Source organism: Lissotriton helveticus, chromosome 1_1, assembly GCF_964261635.1.
Source record: "Lissotriton helveticus chromosome 1_1, aLisHel1.1, whole genome shotgun sequence".
NCBI lineage: Eukaryota > Metazoa > Chordata > Amphibia > Caudata > Salamandridae > Lissotriton > Lissotriton helveticus.
In genome coordinates, this window is record NC_136057.1 from 804890883 (window position 1) to 804916973 (window position 26091).

Genomic DNA, 26091 nt, shown 5'->3' on the forward strand with positions numbered 1-26091 from the left:
ACTACTATCGATGACTTCGCTAGTGGTGCCTGCATTGTGAAAGAGCGTTTATCGCTGTATGTGTACAGAACCCGAACAGCCCATTAAAGAGTTACCGACATCAGGTATGCCGAGTAGAGCACTGGGTGCCTCTCTCTCTCGTTTTTCTGTTTGTGCTGAAAAAGCGCCTAAAACGACTGTTCTATTATTTTCAGGCTGTAAATAAAATACAAGACTGACAACAAACTCATAATGACGAAAATGTAGGATCACATAAACGATCCATCCAGGTATGTCAATAATACATGTGCCCCCGTTCTGTTGAATTAAGTAAGACAAAACAGGTTTTGATACCTATATTTAATTTTTAGATATTGAAAAAAAGAAACTCGGTCAGAATCAACATTCTACCCACAAACCGGCGAATGCTGGTAAAACAGGTAATAAAAGGAATATGTCTTAAGTGCAGTTGGAAGCTTAAACATTCATCAATAATGTAGCTAAAACAAGCTTTGCTTTATACACTTGCAGATACATCGTATAAAGGCAGAGCCCTGATGAGAATCCGTTGAGTTGACACACCGGATTCGAAACGCGTTGGCGTAAAAAAGATTAGACATTTATTTGTTGAATAGACTGATTGAATTAATTTAGAGTCTATCTCTTCTTTTTCTTTTTTGAGCTAACTACCAAGTGTGAGCTAACTATATCAAGTGGTAGTTCACTGACTCATTTACTGATTTTTTTACTCTTGTCTTTAAGTAATTGTGCATTACTATTGTCTATACGTAATTATGAATATTTGATGGTGTATATAGTGTATGGTTATGTGTTGTAAATTATTGTAAGTTGTAAATAAGTGTTTGTTGAGCAAAATATAATACAATAAGGTGTCTTTTTCATACATCAATTTAAAAAAAGAAAAAATTAAATAATAAAAGGGTTATAGTGATATACCCGGATCAACCAGGAAGTTTCACTTGTTTTTTTCCCTCAAAAATAGAGGATTCGAACAATTGTGTGGCTGGCAATCTGTATTTTTGATGAATATCTTCTTGGCGCTAACTAAACTGTTGCTGCAACTGATTAGTTGCTATGGTAATGAGTGCCTCTGGAGCAGCACGCACGGGACGACGAAGCATGCAAAAGACTTGGTACTGGTAGACCTCCGGTTTTCGCCCCAGCCTCCTTTCTGGAGCACCTAAATGCTAAGTCTCCCACCTAAGGGTACTTCAGGCGGAACATCATGAAGTGTTGATACAAAGGCGGGAAAGCATTATCAGTTTTAGTGTGTTGCTACTAGTAGCGCACGGACACATGTGATGCCCTTTACTGGGAAATGTATAGCAGTGACACAGGTCTGGCAGCACACACGGGAATCCTCGTTAATCCCTGGGTTAAGATGCCAGAAATCAAGTGTAACCTGTTAGTCGAATGTCTCAGCTAAGAACTAAGACGGAAGTGAACGTTTCGACAATGGAAGGACTAACAGAGGCTCTAAGAGGGTGGATCACTTCGGATGCCAATTTCACTTGAAAAATCACATGACATGGGTATCTGGTGAGGCAGGATTGCCTCAACATCGTAAAGAAGGGAAGCGACGATGAGGTAATGTTTTGGTAAAACCTATTTAAATTTAAGAAAACATGCGCGCGGCAGCAGGGGAGGGGGCCTGCGTGCTTCCCTTGCGGGAGTGTGCGACCATTTGGCACCACCATATGGCGTCGCGCGCTCCTGCAAGGAAATCGCCAGACGTGCACGCGTTGCCATTCAAAGCAATGCAACGCGTGCACTTTTTTGCCCTGAAAGCTGTGCCGATGGAATTAGGTCTCTCTCCAATGCAGCGCATTTGCACTGCAAAGGCGAGACCTAAAAAACTGAGGCGATTATATGTGTTTGCCATACTCTCTTGTTTACCTGGATGGAGGGCATATTTTCATAAATAATGTGACATTAGCTGTCAATCACAGGACAAGCTACAGGCGGGGAGAGAAGTGATGTCAACTTTAAGTATGGCTGTAAGCACTTAAGACTCTGAAACCCTTAAATAAACACACAAGCATAAATTAACTTACTTTGAACACATCACGTTAAACGTCCAGACAAGAGAGAAACGAGTTTTCATTTACATGTGAAACATGCTCCTTTATTTATTCATTAAATAAATTAGTTCAGAAGGTTGGCTTTTGGTTTCCTTAGCATATTGATATTCGTGATGATATAAATATTAAAACAATTTACCATGTTCATTAATCAGATGAAATTCTCCATTGTTAAAAAACGAATACAATGTACTTACTACAAACTCAGTGAAGTAGGACTAACATTTGATTGTAATCTGTATTTTATGAAACAAACATATGTGTATGTTTTGATAGCCTTGAATCAAATAGAAGAAAAGTATACCTTGAACTATTTTACTGTTGCTTACTCCAGTTTACAGATACCAGCAGAATTGTGTCTAGGACATGCTAATTGTGATTTCACCAAATTTTTACATTGTTGCGGTATTTTCCAAAAACCGGCTGCCTCATTGTGTAATTGTCTGTTTCGTGCTCGTTTGATCCGTCTACAGTTGCCGCTTTAGGCATATTTTCACATCGCCATACAGTGCATGTCTATATTTGATTCTCGTCTAAGCAAGATGATTACCCCACAGTTGAACAGGAGACAATTAGCACTGGTATGTTCAATGAGGTGATAATGCATGCTTTTCCCTTATGTCCTGCATAGCAACTTCTATTTGGAAGGTAGAGTCTTTGCTTTATCAGCCCCTTACTTTGCACTCAACAATAATTAAAAAAAAACTAAGATAATTGTTTGAAAGAAACTGATCAGGCAGCCCCCTTATTGGCGCATCAAAACATATGCACCAGCTTAGAATCCCTTAAGGAGGGTGTGGGCACGATGCAGAGCCCATTCTTGATATGTTCTGAGACCAGGGATTTGTAATTGAACATTATATCCGATTGTGTTGGAACCACAGTTGAAGGCAGAGCATTGTGATGGCGACTCGTGTACTCTAGTAGTCTATCGTTAAGGTTTTGCATGCACTGCTGTCTTGAAAGCACAGTTCACACTTTGCTACTGGGTTACTTAATATACATAATAGTAATACAGAGTGAATAGACAATTCAATCTAGCACAGGTTTTTAAAAAAAACATAGATAGTCTTATCTGTTAACAACCTTGTTCTGAAGAGTGAGGCACCACTTGTCTAGATTCCGTACAACAATATAGTAAGGTCCATAAGATAATTAAACAAGCAACAGACAGGCGGTCCTCTAACGCCAGTAAATATGACCAAAAATTGATAGTTTCAACAAAGCGCAATCGCCATTTCCCACCTTGCTTAATTGGCTCTCATTGTGCTCAGCATGCATTATTATCAAGACCCTGGGTATATGCATAGTGACATACCTGAAAAATAATCTTAAATGATTGGATGGAGACCGGATGAGACATAAACCCAGCACTATCCACCTGGAACCACCACCACCCCACCCATGTTAAACTAAATACTGCATGTTGTCTCAGGATTCTCAATCATTCTCAGGAAGTACAGAGTTGATTTTGCACCTAGATCTGCGCCTAGAGTATGGAACAACATTTCCAGAAACATCAGACAACATTCTCCATTCTCATCCTTCAAAATCAGGCAGAAGAACCATCTTCCCTGAGTCACCTTAACAGTACTTAATTACCAACTACAACTACAAGGGGTACTTAATGTACCACATACATATTTGTAAAGTGCACTATCACCCTCAAGAATATTTTGGCATTGGGCAGGTGCGTGCGCTTCGCCCAAACCCTTTCTCAGTGATGTGGGCTCTCTCGCCTCTACCCCTTTCGCTGACTTCTCATTCTTCCTCCCTGTTAACCCGTAGCTCTGAGTCACTGTCACTCAACCACCCTCCCGCCCCCAAATCATTTCCTTCTTCCTGGATAACCTGCATTGCTTTCTGACAATCAGTGGTCACATACCCTACTTAACATTCAATACCCTTTCATCCAAATTATCCTATCAACCTTCTCTGAGCTAATATTTTTGCAACTTTTACTTCCACTCTCAAGATGGCCAACCCGAGTGCATCCTGCACCTAATACTTCATCACTGGCCCCTACGAGCCTCTAATGCAAGGTCAGCAGTGACGGCAGGCACAGGTAAGAGCAGTGGGGCGGGGAAACGAAACTTTTTTTTTTTAAATCACTTACCTTGCGCTCACCGTTTCACTGAGTCGGCGATGCGGCGAACGCAAGATAAGTGGTTTTATTATTTTTTTTATTGAATTTTACCTACCCCGTAGTCTGTCGACTTCACCCTCGCTTGCTCCGCTCAAACAACACACCACCCTTTCCTTTGACGGCCACCACTGTGGTCCGGACTGGTCGTAGCGGGCATCAGTAGTTTACCCAGGGAGGCTGGAAGGGTCTGGTGTCGATTTTGCAGCAGTGGGTGCTCGTTTTGCAGCAGTGCTGCTATATCGGCCCCCAGTAACAAAAGCAGCAGCGAGGCTGGTATGTCACAATTGCCAGAGCTGGTTTGGGTTCCCAATCTGGGCCTGCTCTAACGGAACATGTTTACTCTACGTGTTTCATTCCTCCCTGGACATTATGTAAGTAGTTTACCATCTATTCTGAATCACATTGCCCAATAACGTTGTTGTCCCTCCATCCTTGCAAAGTGCTCCGATGTCTATCTGGACTACATTTGCTCTATGTAAAAAATGAAAATAAGTAAATAAAAATAACCCACATACCCTAATGCATATGCAGAGTATCTGCACTACCTCTTATTTGCACGGTCAGTATGGCTGAGGATCCCCAGCAGCAGTGCCAGCCCACTACTCGTAAAGGGCAACTGAGGTTATAAATTTGCCTGGGAAAGAGCGTGGGGCTGAGCTGATTTCGATTGTAGTAATGGAAAGGTAGCATGTGAATACTGACTGTTTGTACCCGCATATGTATCCACTACATCTTTTTATAAAGATCTGTGGTCGATAACCAACTCCTCACTTTTCAACCAAGAATTTTACCCATATTCCAAAGTTAGGTTACCCAGCTAATCATTTTCCATATGGTGTTATCATAATATTTTACTCCTCCCTAGTTCAAATGGAATTAAAAATATGTATTTCTCTCACAATAATGTATCATGGTTGCAAAACTTTCATTTTATCTGAAAATGGAGGGTCAATAATTTTATTTTAAGCTTGAGTCACTTTCAACCACATTTTCTGGCTCGGGAGACCAAAAAAGAAACTCAGTTTATTTATTTATTTATTTATTATCTTATATAGCGCCTGATTCAATTCCCGAAGGGATATCTCTGCGCTTGTGCTTCCATTGGTTAGTCTCTATCAGGGATTTTTAACTGTTCTTGTAAAAGAAATTTTACCTAAGGCAGTGTAAAAAGATAGGTTTTTAGGTTTTTCCTGAAGGATTCAAGACTGGTGATTTGTTTCAGCACAGGGAGTAGGGAGTTCCAAAGGACAGGTCCTTTGTAAGAAAGGGCCCGACCTCCCTGTCTGGCTCTTCTGAACCATGGGACCTGAAGCAATTGGTGGCTACTGGAGCGTAAAGTACGTCCAGGGGTGTATGGAACAAATTTTTCCTTTAGGTATCTGGGTCCAGTGCCGAACAGGCATTTATGTATGGTACAACATATCTTAAATTTAACACGCTGCTTTACTGGTAACCAGTGGAGTTGGTGAAGAAGGGGACAAGAGGGCGTTCTCGGAGGGGCATTGAGAACTAGCCTCGCTGCAGTGTTTTGGACCACTTGCAATTTATCCAGTTGTTCCTCATTGGCCGATATGTATAGGCCATTACAGTAGTCCATCCTACTTATTATTAAAGTCTGAACAAGCGTTTTCCTGTGGTTGTCTGGCAGAAATGGAAAAACGCGCCGGAGCAGCCCAACCACACGGAAACATGCACCTGTGACTTGGGTAGTGTGTTCCTTAAGTAGGAGTGCTTGATCCAGCCGAATACCAAGATTTTTGACTGTTTGTTTCTGGGTTGGGACAGGTCCCAACTCTAAGGGCCACCAGTCTGGAGACCACATTAGAGTTGCCCTCCCAAACAACATGACCTCAGTTTTGGTCACGTTGCATTGGAGGTAGTTCTGTGCCATCCAGTGTGCCACTGCTCTCATTCCGTCCGCAAATGATTTTTGGATTGCGGGTGTGAGAGTATGGAAGGGAAATAAAAGCTGGGTGTCGTCAGCGTATGACACCGGGGTAAACCCATGAGATCCTATAATGTTTGCCAAGGGGGCCACATACACGTTAAAAAGCGTGGGGCTTAGGCATGAGCCCTGTGGCACTCCCTTGGTGAGCTCCCTATGGGTGGAAAAGTTGGAGCCCAACTTGACACCTTGTGAGCGACCCGAAAGAAAGCTTTCCAACCATGACAGAGCCACACCTCCTATGCCTATACTCTCAATCGGCCGAGAAGAAGTTCATGTGACACCGTGTCAAAGGCAGCGGATAAATCTAACAGCACCAGAATCATTGAGCCCCCTCCATCAAGTGACATCCTGATGTTATCAGTCACTGAGAGGAGGGCCGATTCGGTGCTGTGATTGGGCCTGAAACCAGATTGAGAGTGGTCCAGGCCCTCCGCTGCCTCGATGTAATTTGACAGGTGAATATTTACATGCTTCTCGGTTAATTTGCTAAGATAGGGCAAGAGGGAGATGGGTCAAAGATTGGAAAGGTCCGTCCATGGAAGTACGGCACTCTTCCGGATAGGGTTGATCACTGCTTTTTTCCATTCCACTGGCACATGTCCTTCCCTGAGGGAGTGATTTATTACTGTTTGGATTTGGGGTCCTAACAGGGTACTCAAGGGGGCCATCATTTTAGCTGGTACAAAATCATTGGGGGAACCCGATTTTATGTGGCTGGTAAGGAGGGGAAGATCTGTGTCAGTTACTGGTGGAAACGTTATTAAAGAGACTTTTCTTTGGGTGGGTATGGAGGAGGCAGGAGTGCTACAATTGGAGCCCGTGGCTTTCAGGATTTTCTCATAGATTGAATTTATTTTATTTTCAAAAAACAGTGAAATTTCATTGCATAGGGATAGTGAGAAATAATCTGGGCTAGCACAAGCTGTTGGTTTGATAAATGCTTCCAAAATTTTATATAATTCCTTTGGGGAATTGCCTGCCTCTGTAAATTGTTGAACATTGACAGATGAGGCACAGAAAGCATGCACTGTGCTCATGTGCTAGGGCATCTTTGAATAGGTAGAGGCAGGGACGGCTTTTGGCATGGGCAAACTGGGCAGGGGCGTCACTCTTCAGAGGAGGGCACGGCAAGGGCGTAGCTACCATTGCAGAAGGTGCAGTGCACCGGGGCACAGAGCACTGAGGGTCCCACTGAACCCTGATAACTGCTGTATTTTACCTCTTCAACAACAGTCAAAGGGGCTGTTTTCTCCCTTGCATCAGGGCCCATGGCATCTTTTCTACGTTATTGGTGCACAGAGCTGTATGCATTAAGGCTGTGCCAACAGCAGCGCTCCTCTCACCTGGCTCTAGTGATTCAGTGGTTTTAATCCTTTTTTGACATTCCGTAGCGATGTTCTTTTTAAACTCCATTAGCCCTCTTCCTTGTCCTCCCTTCTTCTAATCCCTGCAAACACACACCCACAACTCCCTCACCATTTAAGTCAGAGTTAAGCTGTGGATGATTTGGGTGAGTTGGGGGAGGTCTGGAGATGATTGTGTTCAGAGGCCTGTCACTGACTAGCCAGGGAATGACCGGTGAACACAAAAGGTGCTCCCTGCTGCCTCGTTTTTAGGTCAAGTATGGCTTTGAAGCCCCACCCACTTTCTGCCAATATTTTTAATTAGCGTGTGTCATTGTTCTTTGTAAATGCTGGCTTCCAAGTCGTTAGTAGGCTTGTTAGTACCACCCTGGTACCGCCTTCTCTGCATTTGTAACCTCCCAAGGTGACTGGCCCTTTTACTCCAGTTGCGACTTGGTATGTCTGTAAGCAATATTTTCTTTAATGAGCTTCTCCTACTGCAGGCATGACGTGCTTTCCTCGCCATGCGCACTTTCACTTTCAAACCGCAGACGCTTCTTTGAAGTGAAATAGGTCTTGGATTTACAAGAGTTTGAGCTATTGCAATTGTTAGATAACAATAGCATAAAATCTCGTAAATGCGATACCTATTGCATTGCAAATAAATGCTTGTATTCACTAGCGGAAGCAAGGGCGCCACATTTCTTTCCGCCCAGGGCGCTCTTCTGGCGAAGGCCAGCTCTGGGTAGAGCGTAGAGGTATAAGTTATCTGAACTTGATACAGAAAGCAGGGAAGCATACATGTCAAGAAGCACCCTGGTGATTTCAAACAATTGTCCTCGATGTACTGGCACTTCAGTGATTAGACAATAAATAAAAGAAGAATCCAGCAACTTGTGGTAAAACAATCACTTCATTTTACAGACTGATCTTCAAGTGAAAGGGCATAAGCAACTGCTGTGAGGTAGCCTGAACCAATGATTTCACAGGGCATATTTGAGCACAGCCAAAGTAAAGCCAGAGCTGGTCTAGGGCGTTTTGCAGTTTGAAGGAAAAGAGGTGGTGGTTCTGTGGCGGCCTGGTATGTTTATATACGAGAAGACGAGGATAATTTGATCTTTTCGGTGAAAGACAGCTACAGGCAGTTCCCTTTCTTAACAGAAGATATACATATTTGTCCAATAAATTATTCCTTTACTCACCCACGAGTGGCCTCTTCATGTACCCCATGCCAATGTAACCCAAATAAACTGACAAACAACGACTCTTCCTCCTCAGTTTATGGACACTGCGGCCAAACTACCCATGCGATGCACTGGAACTGAACGCCCACCCAAGACTCGTCTTCAAATTTACAACAAGGCAGCGTGTCCATTATTCATCTGCGTCATTTGGTTGACCAGAGGTCGCAATCTCCTGCAAATAGATTTTGCTTCCCAAATCCTTTGCTCAACCCGAAAATGTCTTTATCATGTCCCGTCAATTTAGTCGTCGTGCTCCTCCTAATTAAAAGCATGAAGCACTTTAGAAGGATCAGTCACCCAATCTGATGATTTATTTTATAACATGATGGGGTGCACAATGGAGCCTGATTGGGTCAACAGTAAACATGGCACCCCATATTTTTGAGACCTCTCCTTATCAAAAGCCTGATCTTGCGCTGTTTTTTTTAACTAAAAGGTTAAAGCCAGGGAATCTGTCACTCCATATTTATTAAGAAAAATGAAAGAAAAATGAGAACAACTAAAGGTTCCAGGTTGTAATAATATTGGTTTCCAGGTCATCTGCAGTCACCCCTTACCATTAAAAATGTGTGAAAACAACCATTATCACCAGCTCAGAGTCTCTACATCAAGTAAGTGCTAATTATTGGCGACAATAGAAAATCTTTTCTACTGTTATTAACCTGGATTTGGATAAATACCTTATACTTGCCCAGATTATGAATTATCAGGGTGTATTTCATATTATTATGTGGTAAACAACATACACATAGAAGCATCCTGGAAAGTATCTCCGTTGATTGCATAGTAAAATTGATCTTTTTGTCTCCAAGACACTGCACAAACGTCCAGCAGGTTCTAGGGTAAACCAGAAAGCTTAGATGTTGGTCTTGACTGATATGAGAGCTCCCTTTAAGGTCCATTCTTCTTTAGGTGTTTAAATATCAAATGGTTTATACTCAGAAGCTCTTCAATTTCCTTTCCTCCTGATGTCAGCCTGGTGAGCATATCGTCTGTGTCTTTCTTTGCCTGAACTTCAAATGAAAGATAGAGAGTGTTAAATTCACCAAGATTAAGACAATCTCTTCTTCAATTAACGCACATTATCTCAGCCTTTGCTCCATGTAGTGTTTCTGTTATTCTGGAGGTTGCTTATTATTGTGAGTATTTTACTAGCCTTTTCTTTGGTTGTAAATTTAAATGACAGATTCTATATTACAAGTATATACCTGTTTGATCTCACCGATTAAATTTGTGTTCCTTGCAGAGCGATGATCACTGTAATTTAGGACAAAACTCAGTTGATTGTGAAATATATTGGCACCGTTCAGGTACTAAAAGTACAGGAGAATAAAAGTCATATGTTTAAGTGCAGAAGACCCCAGTGGCGTAACAAAAGCCCCGCAGTGCCAGGGGGCCCCCTCAGCACAGTACCCTGGCTTGAGAGCTTCAGAGTGAGGCCAGAGGGAGGCCCCTCTATGTACTTTGCAGGGGGCCCCATCTAGTTTCGTTATGCCACAAGGCCATACTGCATGCATAGGTGTGACATAGTTGTGACTCCTAGAAAGATCAAGCCCAGAGCTTTTATTCTTAGATGATTCAGTTATATTCTGTCTTTTTGTCGTCTTCCCAAAGTTTAATCAATTCTCCCTTTGGTACAGCTCCTGTTGTTTCATCCACGACTCGTTTTGTGGATGAAATACAGTTAACCGTTTTTTAAAATAAATTGCGGTTGATTCTCCTTCTCAATTAGGAGTAGCGTTCTCTCTGGCCGGGACTCTGGTAATATTTTGTTCGGATCTCCCGGCCAGAGGCACCTTCGAAAACTTGGACTTTAAATACCAGGTGCGTGGTTAAAAGAGAAGGTGCTCGGCAAGCAGCCCTCTAATTAGATTTTTCTCCCTGCGAGTGTGTGCCTACACATTTCACCGTACTCTTAAATTCAACCTAGGCTACCCTCCCTGTATGTCATTTTTGGGTGACAAATAACAGATCTTCACACACGACATTGTTTTTAAAGTATGCGTAGAATATTCAGTGTCTAAAGCGCATTGGTTCATGTGTCACGTGAAATGAGCACTGGAAGCGTTAAGTAAAAAATACAGTTTAAATTAACGGAGTGCTTGATTGCTCCGAACACTCTTTACAAGCCTATTATCAATGGAGGATTCAGGAGGCAGCAATGTGCAATAAGAACGTTCATACGTATTTGTTGTCGTGATCATGTGTTCAGTGGCGGTTGGTAGATTTGAAAATTGGCAAGGCATGATTTTAAGATCTGAGTTGTAGCACGCTAGCATAGTTAAAACTGAACAAGCATTGGCAATGCTAATGGGTCTCGCAATTAGGATCTTATAAGTATTTAGCTACGCAGCACATTAGCGTGGGTGCTGAATCACTTTCGCACTAGAAGTCAGGGTAAGTGCGTTTTAATAAGGAAGGTGCTTTTGAGGCAGCAGAAGCCCTCCGCAGACATCAGCTAAAATGCTACATTTTGAGCTCCCCCTCCGCTAATGCTAGCATAGCTAAATACATATAAGATCCCAATAGCAAGACTGATTGGCATTGCCAATGCTTGTTTATGCTCTTATCCACAACAGAAGATGATTAGACACTTCACAGTGCAACCGTTATTTTTAATGCATGGGCTTCCAAAAACATACATCCATCTTTCAGGTTTCACATTTTGATCTAGATTGTATCGGATGTGCCAGCTACCTCGCCCTATTTTAGTAAGGTTGCCATCACTTGACCTGTTTTTGTTTAGCAATAGTACAGTGTATTTTGTGACGTTAAGGCTGATTCTCACAATTAAAAAAATACACTACCCCAAATTCCACACTGCTGATGTTTTAAAAGCTAGTCTTGAATGAAGGGGACTTTTGTGACATAGGGGTAGATGGTGGCTGTGACTAGTCTGCTGCAAAATGTATTATTCTCTCTATCAGTCAGCCCAGGCATAGTTAAAGAAAGCACTTTCTTTCTGGAACCTAATTTAAAATTCAAAATGCTTCTTTTCAGAATTCAAACAAAAGCTCAAGTCTCCAGTTTTAAGAAGAATGTTCAAATATTATTGCTCCATAGTCATCTCTGTCTTTTAAAATACATTTTCCACAGTTATTTGATTTCCTACACAATTTCTACTGCTGAGACCCCTTCATTAATCTCTCACTGTTTCAGCATTCAGAATAATTACAGAGCTCTCGACTTGTTCCATGTCAGCCGTGAATAGTTCATTCCTTACGGAGGTTTTTTTTTCTTTTGCACCTGGCACTTGTAGTTTGACTTTTCCCAGAATACATGTCACCGTTTCCTCTTCGATTACACCGTTATCTCTACAATTGATCCTTTCTCCTCAACCTGCAGTTCGGCCCAGAAAGAGAGCAATACAATGATTAAAAGGTTTTTAAAAATTCAGTACAAATAGGGTCCAATTACCCGGCTGAGTCACCATCGTCTAACCTGCACTACATAGGAGTGAAGCTCTTGGGCCACCCCCCTCTGTCTCCGGTGTGGGGTTCAAGTGGCACCGCAGGTATTTGCAAACACCTGCTCCTAACAAAGTACCTTCTTTAACAGCCCGCCTCAGTCTCCCGCTGAGCGACAGAGTGAGCAAATAATTTCTTTTGCTCCTTTGGTCTCTTTGGCATGGATGGGGTCCTTCACACAAGACAATGTCAGGAGCAGCAATAGTGTCAGACCAGCAGAGATTCAGCAGGCCCAACAGCCTTAGTTCTAGAAAAGAAAAAGTGTGTAGTGTGTTGGCTCCACACTGTGAAATGCACCTGCAGCACCATCCATGCAGGTCCTGAGTCCAAAGTCAGTGAGCTACAGGGGCTCTCCGGGTTATGTTCACAAAGCTGGGCAGTTGCAACGTTACTCCGCATACCGTTACAACTACCTACCATTACAACGCGACCATTACAACGCATACCATTACAACGCATAGCGCTTTGGGGTGCTGGATAGTGGTAAGTATAATTTACTATTCTAACTCCAGTCCCCGTGGACCCTAGGGAAGGTGTTGGATAGTAAATTATACCATTCCCTATCCTATAGCGCCCCCCAGCGCAATGCGTTGTAATGGTATGCGTTATAAAAGTCGCGTTGTAATGGTAGTGCGGAGTAACAAATGCGTTGTAACAGGTGCATACCGTTGCAACGGTCCAACTAATCAGGCTGGGTCGGTCTTTCTCTCCTATCAAGAGAAGCCAGGAACTAAGGCTGGAGCCGCTGTATATGTGTAGGGGTTCAAGGTGAACCCAGTAGGGGGTTACAATCTAGACTACGTCAAGAGGAGCAGCAAACACGAGCTTCAAGACGATGTGAGTGCTGGTATTGGTCTTTGTGTGCAACCCTCATGTTCCATCTTGATAATTCCATTCTTAAGTGAAAGCAAATATTCACAAATAATTAGAGGTTGCAACAACGTTTGACTCTTAAGTATAAATTAGCAACATTTTATCTTTTAACAGTTTAGTGTGAATAATATGTTTGTTTTTATAGATTATAAATTCAGTAAACATTTATTGTCAGATTAACACATTTTTTTATCAACGCACGCTTATGTAGAAAAAGTGTGTTACGTTGATTAGGAAGCAAAGATGCCAGAACGTATTTAGTTTTTTGACACTCACATTAAGTGTGTTACCCATGTGCATGTGCACATGTTAGGATGCATGTCTATATCCAAATAAACCAAAGACAACATAGGTTTAACGCTTCTTTGCACATGTTGCAAACTGGAAAACTTTCCAGAGGAAGATGCTGATATCATGTTGGTGAGTCCCTGCACCTATGATAATTTTGTATCTAAAGGGGAAGATAAGTACAGCACTCCCTTCCCAGTTGAGAATCGTAAGGCACTAATCCCCATTGAAGTGGCGGTACACAGCGGTAATGCTGTGGGGCGGTGAGGCAGGGCTGGGTGGGGGGTAGTGGAGTCCGACATACGACGGCAGAGGTGTAAGTCAATAAATAAATATCTGCTGTTGTATGTCGGACTCCACTGCACCCCTCCTCCCCGCCCCGCCTCACCGCCCCACAGCGTTACCGCTGTGAGCCACCACTGCCTCATTGTATTTGCAAATGAAATCCATGAAATTAGGCTCTACATGTAAATGTAGTAGCTCTTCTTGTAGCAAAGCCCTTGGTGTAGCAAACAGGGTGGTTTTGAGACGAGCTAACCCACACTCCTGTGTATAATTACTGTTCCCTCCTTAAGGTTGCAAGTAAGTTTCCCAAAGTATACATGGGCTATTGAGTGGGCCTGGGTGAAATTTTAATTACTCCAGAGTAATTGACGTAATTTTGGTAATTTCACTTAACAAAATCTATGTAAAATTACTACGATTATGCCATTACTCCAGCATGCATAATTTGGGGGAGACATTTTAACACAAGATCAACCACTCAGGTAATTTTTGAACATCAGCGGTATTTCCGGTAAATTTTTAGCAGAGTGGACCATTCGGATAATTCCTGAACGCAAAACTCCAAATTTAAACACAAACGGCAGTGTTTGAAAAACAAGTGGCAGTGCCTTTAATGTGGGTGGTCAGCAAACATTTCAGGTACATTTTTTTATCTGAGCAGACTGTTTGGGTAATTTTTAAATGCAAAAATGCAAATCCGAATGTGAGAGGTCATGTTTTGAATGACAGCAACCGAAAATCACCTTGAAATAGCATTTTCAAGTTGAATTTTTACTCGAACGGACCAAACAGAAGTATGCTACCCAAAAGTACACTAGTTGCACCCACCCCTACTATTGTGTAGTTTGATTTTTGAAGCAACACAGCCTCCTCTGGCAGAGGAAGTCCTTAGTTTAATATATCGAAGTAGGAATATGTGTGGCCACCAGACAAGAGGTGGGTTCAGCACCTGAAGTCAGTCCATGGAGTCTGCTCCTGAGGACAGTTCCTGAAGACAAGAGGAGAAGACCTGAAGATGAGAGCAGCGTGCAAAGCCAACAGACAGAAACCGGTCCATATAATTTCCACAGAACTAGGTTTCTGAAATTAGATTGGCCTGGACGGTCTGTGAGGCTGAACAGCTAAAGGAACCCCCTACTTACATAAAGTTGGTAATTTCGACCGAAACAAAATGGGGATAACAAAATGCTATGTTAATGTGCATGTTTGTTTCTTTTAGGTTTGCAGTGTATTGTTTCTCGGGAGGAGGAGTTTCAGTTATAAACGGATCCAACAAGATCAGAGAGTTGGAGAACATAATGGTCCCAAGCTTTCTGTCTATAATACACACATTCATTCTTGCACATCACAACATATAATAACAAGCATTTGCAATGCAATAGGTCTCGCATTTAAGCGAGTTTGAGCTACTGGCACTGTAAATGGCAATGCTTTTTATTTATGTTTTGGTTTTCAAAATTGAAATAAAAGGCATTGTCATTTACAATGCAAGTAACTTAAACTCGCGTAAATGCGAGACCTAATGCATTGCAAATGCTTGTTATAGCGGTGACCGGCACAGAAGCTCTTGGAGTTTGCTGTATCACTGGAGGTTATGATAAGAAGCAGTAACACGACACCTCCACTACAGTTTAGTTGGGAATGTGGGAACTGGTTCCTTGGGCAGGTCTCAAGATCCCAAAGGGGGTGACTGAAACTAGGCAAGGCGTCAAAGTCAAACAATGGTAGGACTCAGCAGTATCAGAAGGGTGGGTGTTTAAGAGTAGGTATATCAATTAGCATAATTCGTTTGCCTGAGAGGGTAGTATGTATTGTAAGGAGACTGGCCCATTGCAACACTTGCAAGCTCACTTCTCCCTTGTATGTGGTTTTTGCATGCAGTGTCGTTCACCTGCGATTCCGCATTCTCACCCAATAAAGTGATTTGAATACAGCGACACCTGTGTCTGGGCCGTCTTCGGCCATAGACCAGGAGGTAAATGAGGGACCCGCCTTCAACCGCAGGTCGGTAGAGCCGCAGCCGCCCCCTCCCACCGCTGCTCACAGAGGCAGGAGCGGCCGGGCGGGGCTAGTGGAGAGGCACCTCATGTCTTACAGCCAGGGCCTTGGCTTTGATCTTCCTAACAAGAGTGATAAAGGAATTTAATGAATCATTGGTGCTCGATTTGTTGAAATTTAAAATCTGATTCTCTCGTTTTTTGATTGAGCTATGCATCATCCATTTTCACCCCTGCCCTACTTTCAGCCCCTGCTCTATCCTTGACACCGCACCTGCATAAACATTGGTAAAGAATCTAGATTAGAGTATTATAGGCTATGTATACATGAAGAGTCAGCGTAAAAGAACAGCTGGCGTCTGCTCAGGGTTTTTCAGACAATGGTAAAGCCTCAAGTAAAGTTTAGATTAGAGTATTGTAGGCTATGTATACATGCGGAGTCAGCACAAAAGAACAGATGGCGTATGCTCAGGGTTTTTCAGACAATGGTAAAGCCCCAAGAAAGTTTAACCAGATAGCATGTCTTGTTGTGCTGCCTTAGAATGCGACGCTTGCGCAAGGCACCAAGACTGCTGATTCTCACAGTTACCTCATTTATGTGTTTTTCCCAAAGCTCTATTTACCTCTGGGGGTCACCTGTTTGTGATCATTTGCTACAAAAACCTGTGTAACCATCATTCAGTGTGCACTTCCTCCTTGAGTATCTCTATGGTGCTTACCGGATGAGGCCCCATTCATGAATGCTAATAGATGATCTTTGGTTTGTACTTCACTCCAGTGTCTATTCCTCCTTACTTGTTTAGAACCCATGGACGAAGGGTGACACTGCACCAGTGAGTTATAATAATCCGCTTCCACAGCTTCGCTACCCCGCCACTGCCGCACGAGTCTCCGCCAGTCATCGCCTGGTGCCTCCCGACAGCCCAAGACACGAGGTGGCCCATCAGTAAAGCAAGCAGGGAGCAGGGCCCCTTCACAATACACAGCAGGGCTGGGCACCACTGCTTTAGATGTGGCTTCCTTCCCTGCTGCCAAGCTCTCTCCAGGACCCCCTACTTTCAAACATGAGTCATGTAGGAAACCATCTTTCTGGCAGTGTCGCCAGAATTTTGAATTCGCTTTCACCATCTCTGGCTCAAATCCATTTTGCTACTATTTAATGAAGCTTAAAATCCTCTTGTTCTTACGCCAATGAGATTGTGAACTATAATGTGTAAGTGGAACTATCCTCTTTTGTTTACACAGCCTCCTTTACCTTTTGTTCAGTGCAAAACGCTTCTATAGAACACAACATGAATAATTCAATAAATATATTGGGCCAGAGCACCTTCCGCCCAGCTGCTGTCCCCTGCCGTGTCCTCATACCTGGTGCTGCTCGCGCTCTTCAAAACAAAGCAGATCTCAGAGTCACTGATGGATTTCAAACTGCCCATCTGTGGAGAGCTGTAGGTCTGGTGACTCTCCAAATGGGGACACACCGGTGCCCATTGGCACCAACTAGGCACAAGCACCTCTTCACCCTCAGAGGTGACACTTACAGTGCTCATTTGTGAAATGGGTGGAAGTGAAATTGTAAGCTGTACCACTACCCTGCTTCTTTGAGGGCCCGGGCACAGTAAGAGGAGTCTCCGCTTCAGAACACGAGAGCTAATGTTTGTCATCTATACAGCAGCAAGGCGGCTCGGAAAACACAAATCTAGTGAACTTTCCATTTGGACAAGAGACAAGACCTCTATAAATATGGACACAAGTGAGCAGACCTCGGGCTACATTTCGTATTCCAACCAAGGCAGTGGCCCACAGTCATACTTTTCATGTCAAGTCAACGCTTTTCAAGACAGTCTGTGATTGTCAACCATCCCCCTCAGTCGCTGCCTGAAAAAACTGCCTTCTGTTTTCTACTGTAGACGACAGCACATGGCAGAAAACCAGCTGCCGAAAGTTTAAAACAAGCATTGGCAAATCCAATCGATCGCGGCTCCATAAAGCTGAGCTGCTCGGCTTTCCAATGTTTTTTTTAATTTTAATTACCAATAGCATGTGCCATTACAGGAAGTTGTCTATTAAAGGAAACCTATCCAAGAACGTCCCTGATGCTCACACGTGCACCATGGAGAATGCGCATGCCTGCTGTGCAATGATTCGTGGCGACCATTTTTGTTTTACCATTCTAATGTAGCGGATAGTCATGTTAGAATGATAAATTAAAATGAAAAAGTGCACAAAAGCAAAAATAAGGGGAGCGAGCTGCGGGGTGGCACTGTGGAGTTTTTGGGACCTTGTTAAAAAAATATAAATTAAATTAAAAATGAGAAGCAAGATGCTGAGCATCAGGGAGCGGGGGCCGGGGGGACTAGAATAAAAAAAAATGTGCAGGGATACAGAGGCAGTGGGAAGAGCAAGGAAACACATGGACTTCCATAGAGTGCTAAATAAAAAACAAGCATGCAGTGCACTTTGCGCCAGGCGGAAACAAAGCACCAAAGCCAACTCCATCATCGCAGAGCGAATCCTCGACAAGGGTGATCCTAGAATCCATCAACATCGCGCCTTCGTAAGGAACAAAGGCTTCGGCGCCATTGTGATGTCACCTCCCAGACGCAGTAAGGAACAGTCGCGTCGCCTCCCCTGCAGTTAGAAACAGAGGCTTCACCTCCTCTGGGGTCTTAATGAACTGACGCAGCGTGGCACCAATGAAGCATCACCTCCCCGACGCCGTGAAATGTCTTTGTTTTCATTGTTTCCAAGGTACTGTTCTTTGTGGGCCTGATGCCGCACACCTCACGGCCGGCGCTGTACTTTAAGATTTTCGCCGGTCATGATGTCGTTATAACTCCAAGTGGAGTTATCTGTTGCTACAAGTTTTATTTGAGTGAATAACCTATTTTTGAGGATATTTCTGATACTGTATTGTGGATTTTTGTCGTTGGTCTTGTTTTGAATTAGATAAAGATTACTTATTTACTGGTGTGGTGTCCATTTGTAGTGTTTTCACCGTATTACTGTATGTGCTCACAAATGCTTTACACACTGCCTCTGAGATAAGTCTTTCTGCTCGTGCCAAGCTACATTGGGGGTGAGCAGGGGTTATTTTAAGGAGTGTATCCCCTTACCCTGACTAGAAGCAAGGGCCCCTTATTTGGACAAAGGTACCTACCTCTGCCAACTAGAGACCCCCATTTCTAACAGTGATGGAAACCATGCAAGATTTAATGGCCCCAGGTTAATACCATCGAAGGACATTACTTCTGACTCCGATCTTAAGCAGTCTACTAATCAATATTGCATGAGAAACGGTGTTCAAAGTCATGTACAAAAAAATCACTGATAAAGCTGCAGGTCTGGTCTTGGCAACCTAGCGTGGTGGTATTTTTTACATTATCTATTGAAGTAGGGGCGCGGGGGTACTGTAGCACCCCAGAACCACCATACAGAGGTTCTGAAGGTGAATGATCATCAAAGATAGCTTTACATTTTATTTTTATCTTGTTACATTAGCTATGCATTAAAAGTGTTTAATGCATAGCTAAGACAAGACAAGCATAAATTGCACGGAGGCACTTTCACCGACCTGATCACCAGCGGCTTTTTTCTTCTTCAGCGGCCACATCTCGCCGCACCCGCTCCGCGGGTGCCGCATCGCCCTTTGAGGCACAGAGGCATTCACAGAGGAACAGCAGCTGTAGGGCGGTACCGGGTGTGAGGCGAAAGCGGGGCTGCGAGTGTGCAGGGACTCCAGGAACCAGGAGTCCCTGCGAGACCGATCTCCACCTTCCGGTCCGCTCTCCCTGCTGGCCCGCCCCCCGCCCTACTGACTGAAGACTTAAAAACGTTCCATGCTATCCGCTCTGTGAGACAAGCATAAATTGCACGGAGGCACTTTCACCGACCTGATCACCAGCGGCTTTTTTCTTCTTCAGCGGCCACATCTCGCCCTTTGAGGCACAGAGGCATTCACAGAGGAACAGCAGCTGTAGGGCGGTACCGGGTGTGAGGCGAAAGCGGGGCTGCGAGTGTGCAGGGACTCCAGGAACCAGGAGTCCCTGCGAGACCGATCTCCACCTTCCGGTCCGCTCTCCCTGCTGGCCCGCCCCCCGCCCTACTGACTGAAGACTTAAAAACGTTCCATGCTATCCGCTCTGTGAGACAAGCATAAATTGCACGGAGGCACTTTCACCGACCTGATCACCAGCGGCTTTTTTCTTCTTCAGCGGCCACATCTCGCCGCACCCGCTCCGCGGGTGCCGCATCGCCCTTTGAGGCACATAGGCATTCACAGAGGAACAGCAGCTGTAGGGCGGTACCGGGTGTGAGGCGAAAGCGGGGCTGCGAGTGTGCAGGGACTCCAGGAACCAGGAGTCCCTGCGAGACCGATCTCCACCTTCCGGTCCGCTCTCCCTGCTGGTCGCCCCCCGCCCTACTGACTGAAGACTTAAAAACGTTCCATGCTATCCGCTCTGTGAGACAAGCATAAATTGCACGGAGGCACTTTCACCAACCTGATCACCAGCGGCTTTTTTCTTCTTCAGCGGCCACATCTCGCCGCACCCGCTCCGCGGGTGCCGCATCGCCCTTTGAGGCACAGAGGCATTCACAGAGGAACAGCAGCTGTAGGGCGGTACCGGGTGTGAGGCGAAAGCGGGGCTGCGAGTGTGCAGGGACTCCAGGAACCAGGAGTCCCTGCGAGACCGATCTCCACCTTCCGGTCCGCTCTCCCTGCTGGCCCGCCCCCCACCCTCCACGCCCCCTATATCTTGCCTCATATCTCCCGCAGCGCGGGACGCAGCTCGGGGAGAAGACCGGGCTAAGAGCGGGCCGTCTGTGGCCGTCCAGGGACGTACAAGGACGGGACGGGCCACCTTATTTTCATTTCCATTTGAATTTCTATCTCAATTAATATGTCTATGTCACAATAGGGTCTTTGGATTGAGTAACAACCGGCAATAGCGTGGAAAGTGTATCTTCCGTCTACTTGATTGCCGACTACCCGAGCAGTCAATATATTAATTAACATTAGAGCGGTAAACATCATCTAAAATACTCACAAAATTGACTAAGGAAACTTTCATAGCCTTCAAAAACTCCGATCTCGCACTATATTCATGAAGAGAATGGGCACCGAGGAAGCAATAAGAAAATCTTCTGACAAAGCAATAAAACAAGGTCAGATAACTGGAACCCCTGCAATTAGCAACTATTTTTTAGCTTTATCACCAAAAAAACAAACTCCTTCCAACGTCCAAGAAATTCCTGTAAAAGCTGAAACAATACCATCTAATGAGGCATCAGAGCTGCCTCTCCTTGACTTACAAACTACTCAAACTTCAAGTGTTTCGGGTCTCGAAATCAATCAGAAGATCCTATTCTCAACACAAATACCGATTCACGAGTCTTCCCAACTAACATCTCTAACACCCATAAAACAACTAGGTAGCCTCTCTGATACCGAGGATCTTTTCCAAAATGACATAAAGCTGATGGGAAATATCTCTGATCTTCAGTTACATTCAGACAATTTACTAACCACGTCTCAGGAGCAATCCTTAGATCATAAAATAGACCTGGACACATCATTGGATCCATTTCGCCCTAATGACATTAATTCAACTAATACTGCGACACCTATTTCAAAGGCTCTTTATACCTTACAGGAAATATTGGAATCAGTTCTATCTTTTTTAGGTAACATTTTGGAAAATTCCGATCAAACTTTGGATGTTCAAATTGGTATCTTAAAATTTTTGGTAGAAGAAAAGAGGAAAAAAGATCTTGCTGATGTAATAAATAGCAAACAGATAACTGAGGCGAAGCAGGATAATTACAACACTTCCTCCAATAATATCTTAAGTCCTGAATCTCAAAACAAATGTGACACTAGTACCCAAACATCTGAACATAAAATACATGATCAATCGAATATAAAGAACCGGAAAAAGTCTAAGGATGTCAAAATATATTCCTTGAAAAATCTTTTCAGAGAAGAGCCTCTATCTACAGCTAAAGAGTACTCTATTTTTTCGGTTGCCAAAAAACAACATTTGCAAAAAGGTACCGATGAAGGAGAAGATGGAACCTCCACTATACTTTTACCTGATGAAGTTGGAGATGACAAGATCCCCCAATCAAAACTTAACAAAGGAACAAAGGGAAAAAATAGAAATAGGAAACCGTTAAGAAGAATCAATAAAAAGAAATCCCGAAAGCTCAAATTCAAAAATGCAATTACCCCTCAAAATAACCAGGAGGGTCAGAACGATAAAATAATATTCAATCATTCTTCGGCAGAGGCACTTAGCGATATAACAAATATACCATCAATAACGTTCTTGAACCACAAAGCGCCTGAATATATACCTTCCAAAGTATCTAATAGAGCAGGCCAAACAAACAAGGAAACAACAGAGAATAATAAGAAGTTGCCTCTAGGCGGTGACCCAACTGTGACTAATCATTTACAGTTTGAAGAACTTTTTCCAATTGATAATCTACCATTAAATCGAGGAAGGATAATTAATTTGTTACAGCAAATACATTCTTTACAAAGTATTACAAGCAAAGAAATAGACTTGGTGACCTTCCCCACAAAAGAAAATCGTAAAATAGCAGAAGTAGTCTACAGTTTTGAAAAAAAATAGCAGAAGTAGTCTTCTGGTCACCAGTTCTTCCTGGGATCATCATAAAGGAACAAGAAACATTACATAAATGCGGCTACGATGTTATTGAAATATCTTCACCAAAGAACATCAAAACCAAAAATAAACCTATTGGCCTCCTAGGAACTAACTTGAATATTCCAATTAACAACTGGTACACCAATATCTCTGATCATGTTGACTCAGGGCTTTCTTGTGCAAGGAAGGAAATTTTGAAAATTCAGGTAAATAACGGAGAAAGGAAAGTGTGGTGCCAAAACCAAGAAGAAATTGAGGTCAAAAAAACAACAAAGTCCTGGGCTTGGGTTTCGGAGACCATAAACAGTAATAAATTAGTGTATCAACAACAACTCACTGTTTAACAATGGTTTAAGGATTATCTCATGGAATATAGCCGGAAAAACAAATAATAAAATGAATGCAGCACTGAATAACTTTCCAGATATTTTAGCTATACAGGAAACATGGGCGACAAAATCCTTTAATCAGATGGGCTATTATGTTTATGATACTCCGGCTATAGCAGCAAACAGAGGACATGCTAAGGGCGGATTGGCAATTTTATTGAGTGAGGAGCACTCATGGTTCCAAGAAGTTATCGAGTCCAAATCCGACTACTTTCAATGTATTAAAGTCTTACTGAAGACTCATATCCTTGACCAAAAAAAGGCCTTTTTACTTTTTAACGTGTATATCCCTCCAGGCACCAACCAGGACGTCACTTTTGTGGAAACCATGGATGCAATTGCACAGATAATGGAAGATCGAGCAAACACGTCATATTTAATCATGGGTGACTTGAACGGAAAAATCTCCAATGCCGAGATAGGTAAATGGGCAAAACTATATGAAGAAGAAACGCTGGAACTATGTATCCCAATATTCCCTAAAGGGAAAGCTTCTGACAAAAGAGGAAAATTGTTATTAGCATGTTTGCCAAATTTAAATGGGACAATTTTGAATGGTAATGTGGATGGTGATAGACCGGCGTCTGTCACAAGACGAGGAAATGGATCTTCATCTACTATTGATTACCTAATATGTGGTATGGAGCTAGTGGATACAGTTTTACACTTGAGTACCAATTTTACAGATGATAGCGACCATGCTCTCCTATACTTAATCACTGGATGGTCGGTAAAGTCCTCCTCGTCGAACCTAATTATGTGCTATAAAAGTAATATTGAAATTGATAATAAACAGAGACGAATCTTCTGGAACTCAGCGACCTTGGATCACATTAATGAAACGATCTTACAAAATCAACTCTTATCTAGTATATACTCTGAAAACCAAATAACAAACTTTGAATGTATTATGAACAATCTCAAAAGAGCTCTCCTAAACAGGATAAAACAAGATAAAAAGAGAAACTACAAGGTGTCCAGCAAAAATACAATTAGGAGGAAGCTCAATAAACTCATTAGAGGGCAATACTTGAATTTTTCACCTGTTATTCAGCAAGAAATAAATAAATTAAAAAACCAACTAAGACGAGAGAAGAATAGCCAAAAAAGAATGTTGCAGGATAAAAATTGGGTGGATATCCAAGAGGCGGCGAAAAAATATAACCAAAGAAAATACTGGTCTCTGATTGCCAAAACGACTGGAACAAAAAAGAAACTGCATGCTATACCGGTTCCACCGCAAGAATGGGAAATTTATCTAACTGACCTATACAAAGAAAATATAATTGAATTTAACAGAAATGATACTGATATCACTATGGAAAATAAATTAAATTCGATAGAAAAAACTACAGCATTTTCTATAGAAATGCATATTAAAAAAGCTAGGAGTACTTCAGCGTCAGGTCCTGATCAAATACCCATTAAGGTCTTGCAGTCACATCCAAAAGAATGGAGTCAGATGTTATCACCTCTGTTTAATTATATCTTCTGCACTAGGAGATTACCAAAGTCGTGGCAGGGGAGTACTATAATTCCAATACACAAAAAGGGGAGTCAAAATATCGCTGGTAATTATCGCCAAATAGCGTTGATGGACGCTACAGGAAAAATCTTTGCTGCGGAGGTCTTGGATAGACTAAAAGACTGGTCCTTCTCGCAGGGTTTAATACCTAAGTACCAAGCCAGCTTTCGTCCCAATCATTCAGTCACTGATTACATATCAATCCTCCAGACTATCTTAGACAAATACATTGGGCAGAAATCACAACCAGTGTACGCTGCGTTTATTGACTATTCTACAGCGTTCGATCGCGTAGACAGACCTACACTATGGAAAAAATTGAGGAGACTGGGGATTTCCGAAAATTTACTGCAGATCGTAATTAAGCTCCATACCAACACTTGGTCCCAGGTACAAATGGGGAGCGAAAAAGGACTGACTAAACCGATTAAAACTTCTAACGGCCTCAAACAAGGGTGCCTTCTTGCACCAATTTTATTCTCATTATATCTAAGTGATTTGCCGTACCATCTGCAACAATGCTCTAGTTTGCCGCCAAAGATTGCTTTACAGAGCATTCACGCTCTGTTATATGCAGATGACATAGTAATGCTGGACCTTACACCTTTTGGTCTTCAAAAGCTACTGGACTCTTTAAATGTTTACTCTAAGGACCATTATTTAATCCCTAATCTAACAAAAACCAAAGTAGTAGCTTTTTCAGGTAGGAAAAAAGTGTCAAATACTGTTGGAATCTTGATGGGATCAGAGTAGAGGAAGTAGAAGAATATACTTACCTCGGCAGGATTTTCACAAAGAATTTGCAAAACTCAAAACAAATAAACAACCTAAAGAGAAAATCAGAAATACATGCTGGGGCTCTCTCTAGATTGTATACTGCCACCGGAAACAGGCATTTCTCATCATTACTCCAAGTGTACAGAGCAAAAATACCCCGGGTTTTATCTTATGCTACTGAGCACATACCAACAAAGCAATGGTCGTATATGGACATAACCGAAGGAAAGATCTTGAAAAAAATATTAAAGGTTTCTAGATCAACATCTGTACAAGCTCTCAGACTGGAATTTGCATTAACAAGCTCCTATGCTACAGCCGTGGCAAACGTCATCAGATGGGCTTATAATATGCTGCATGCAAAGGAAGGAACATTGAGATTTTTGTTAAAGGCCGAGACATTCAATTCAGATTCTTTAAAACTTAATTTCTTCAGGAATATGTCAGCGGCATTTAAAATGGCTAATCTTACCAAAGATATTTTGTTTACTTGGTCAAAATCCCAATTGAAACTCTTTTTGAAATGCTTCACACCGAGACTGAGCTACGATTTGGATCTTACATATTGTAGTAAGTTATCCACATATAAAACCTTTACCGAGACATTGGATTATAAGCAAATGAGGCCGTATCTGGGGTTTTGCCTTACACACGGAGCTAGAAGGGCCATAACAATGTTACGCTTAGGAATTTATTTTATTTATTTTTGAGATTTGTAAAGCGCCTGGTGACCCGAAGGCATCCCCGCGCTATAATACTGTAAAATCCGAGACGGGCGAGAATCAGGAACTATTTTGGGAAGAGGAGGGTTTTGAGTCTTTTGCGGAATAGCGTGTGGCTTGGTTCCACACGCAGCAGACGAGGGAGTGCGTTCCATGTGGAGGAGGCCTTGACCGAGAAGCGTCGTCCACCGGTGCGCGCCTTCTTGAATCTTGGGACAGTGGCCAGATGTTCGTTGTCCGAGCGGAGGTTTCTGTGGGCTTTGTAAGGTGTGATCATATCTTTGAGGGTGGCAGGTCCAACCCCATTAATGAGTTTGTGCGTGATGCACAAGGCC

General features: G+C 42.9%; 1 protein-coding gene across 1 annotated transcript in view; it reads right to left on the reverse strand.

Moving 5' to 3' along the window:
* Positions 1-2097: 2097 nt before the first annotated feature.
* The window catches only part of LSMEM1 (leucine rich single-pass membrane protein 1), a 267545-nt gene continuing 243551 nt past the window's right edge, over positions 2098-26091 (reverse strand). The window contains exon 4 of the mRNA XM_078674426.1: positions 2098-9775. Coding sequence (XP_078530552.1) covers positions 9654-9775 — 122 coding nt within the window. The 3' untranslated portion in view covers positions 2098-9653. The remainder of the gene's footprint in view (positions 9776-26091) is intronic.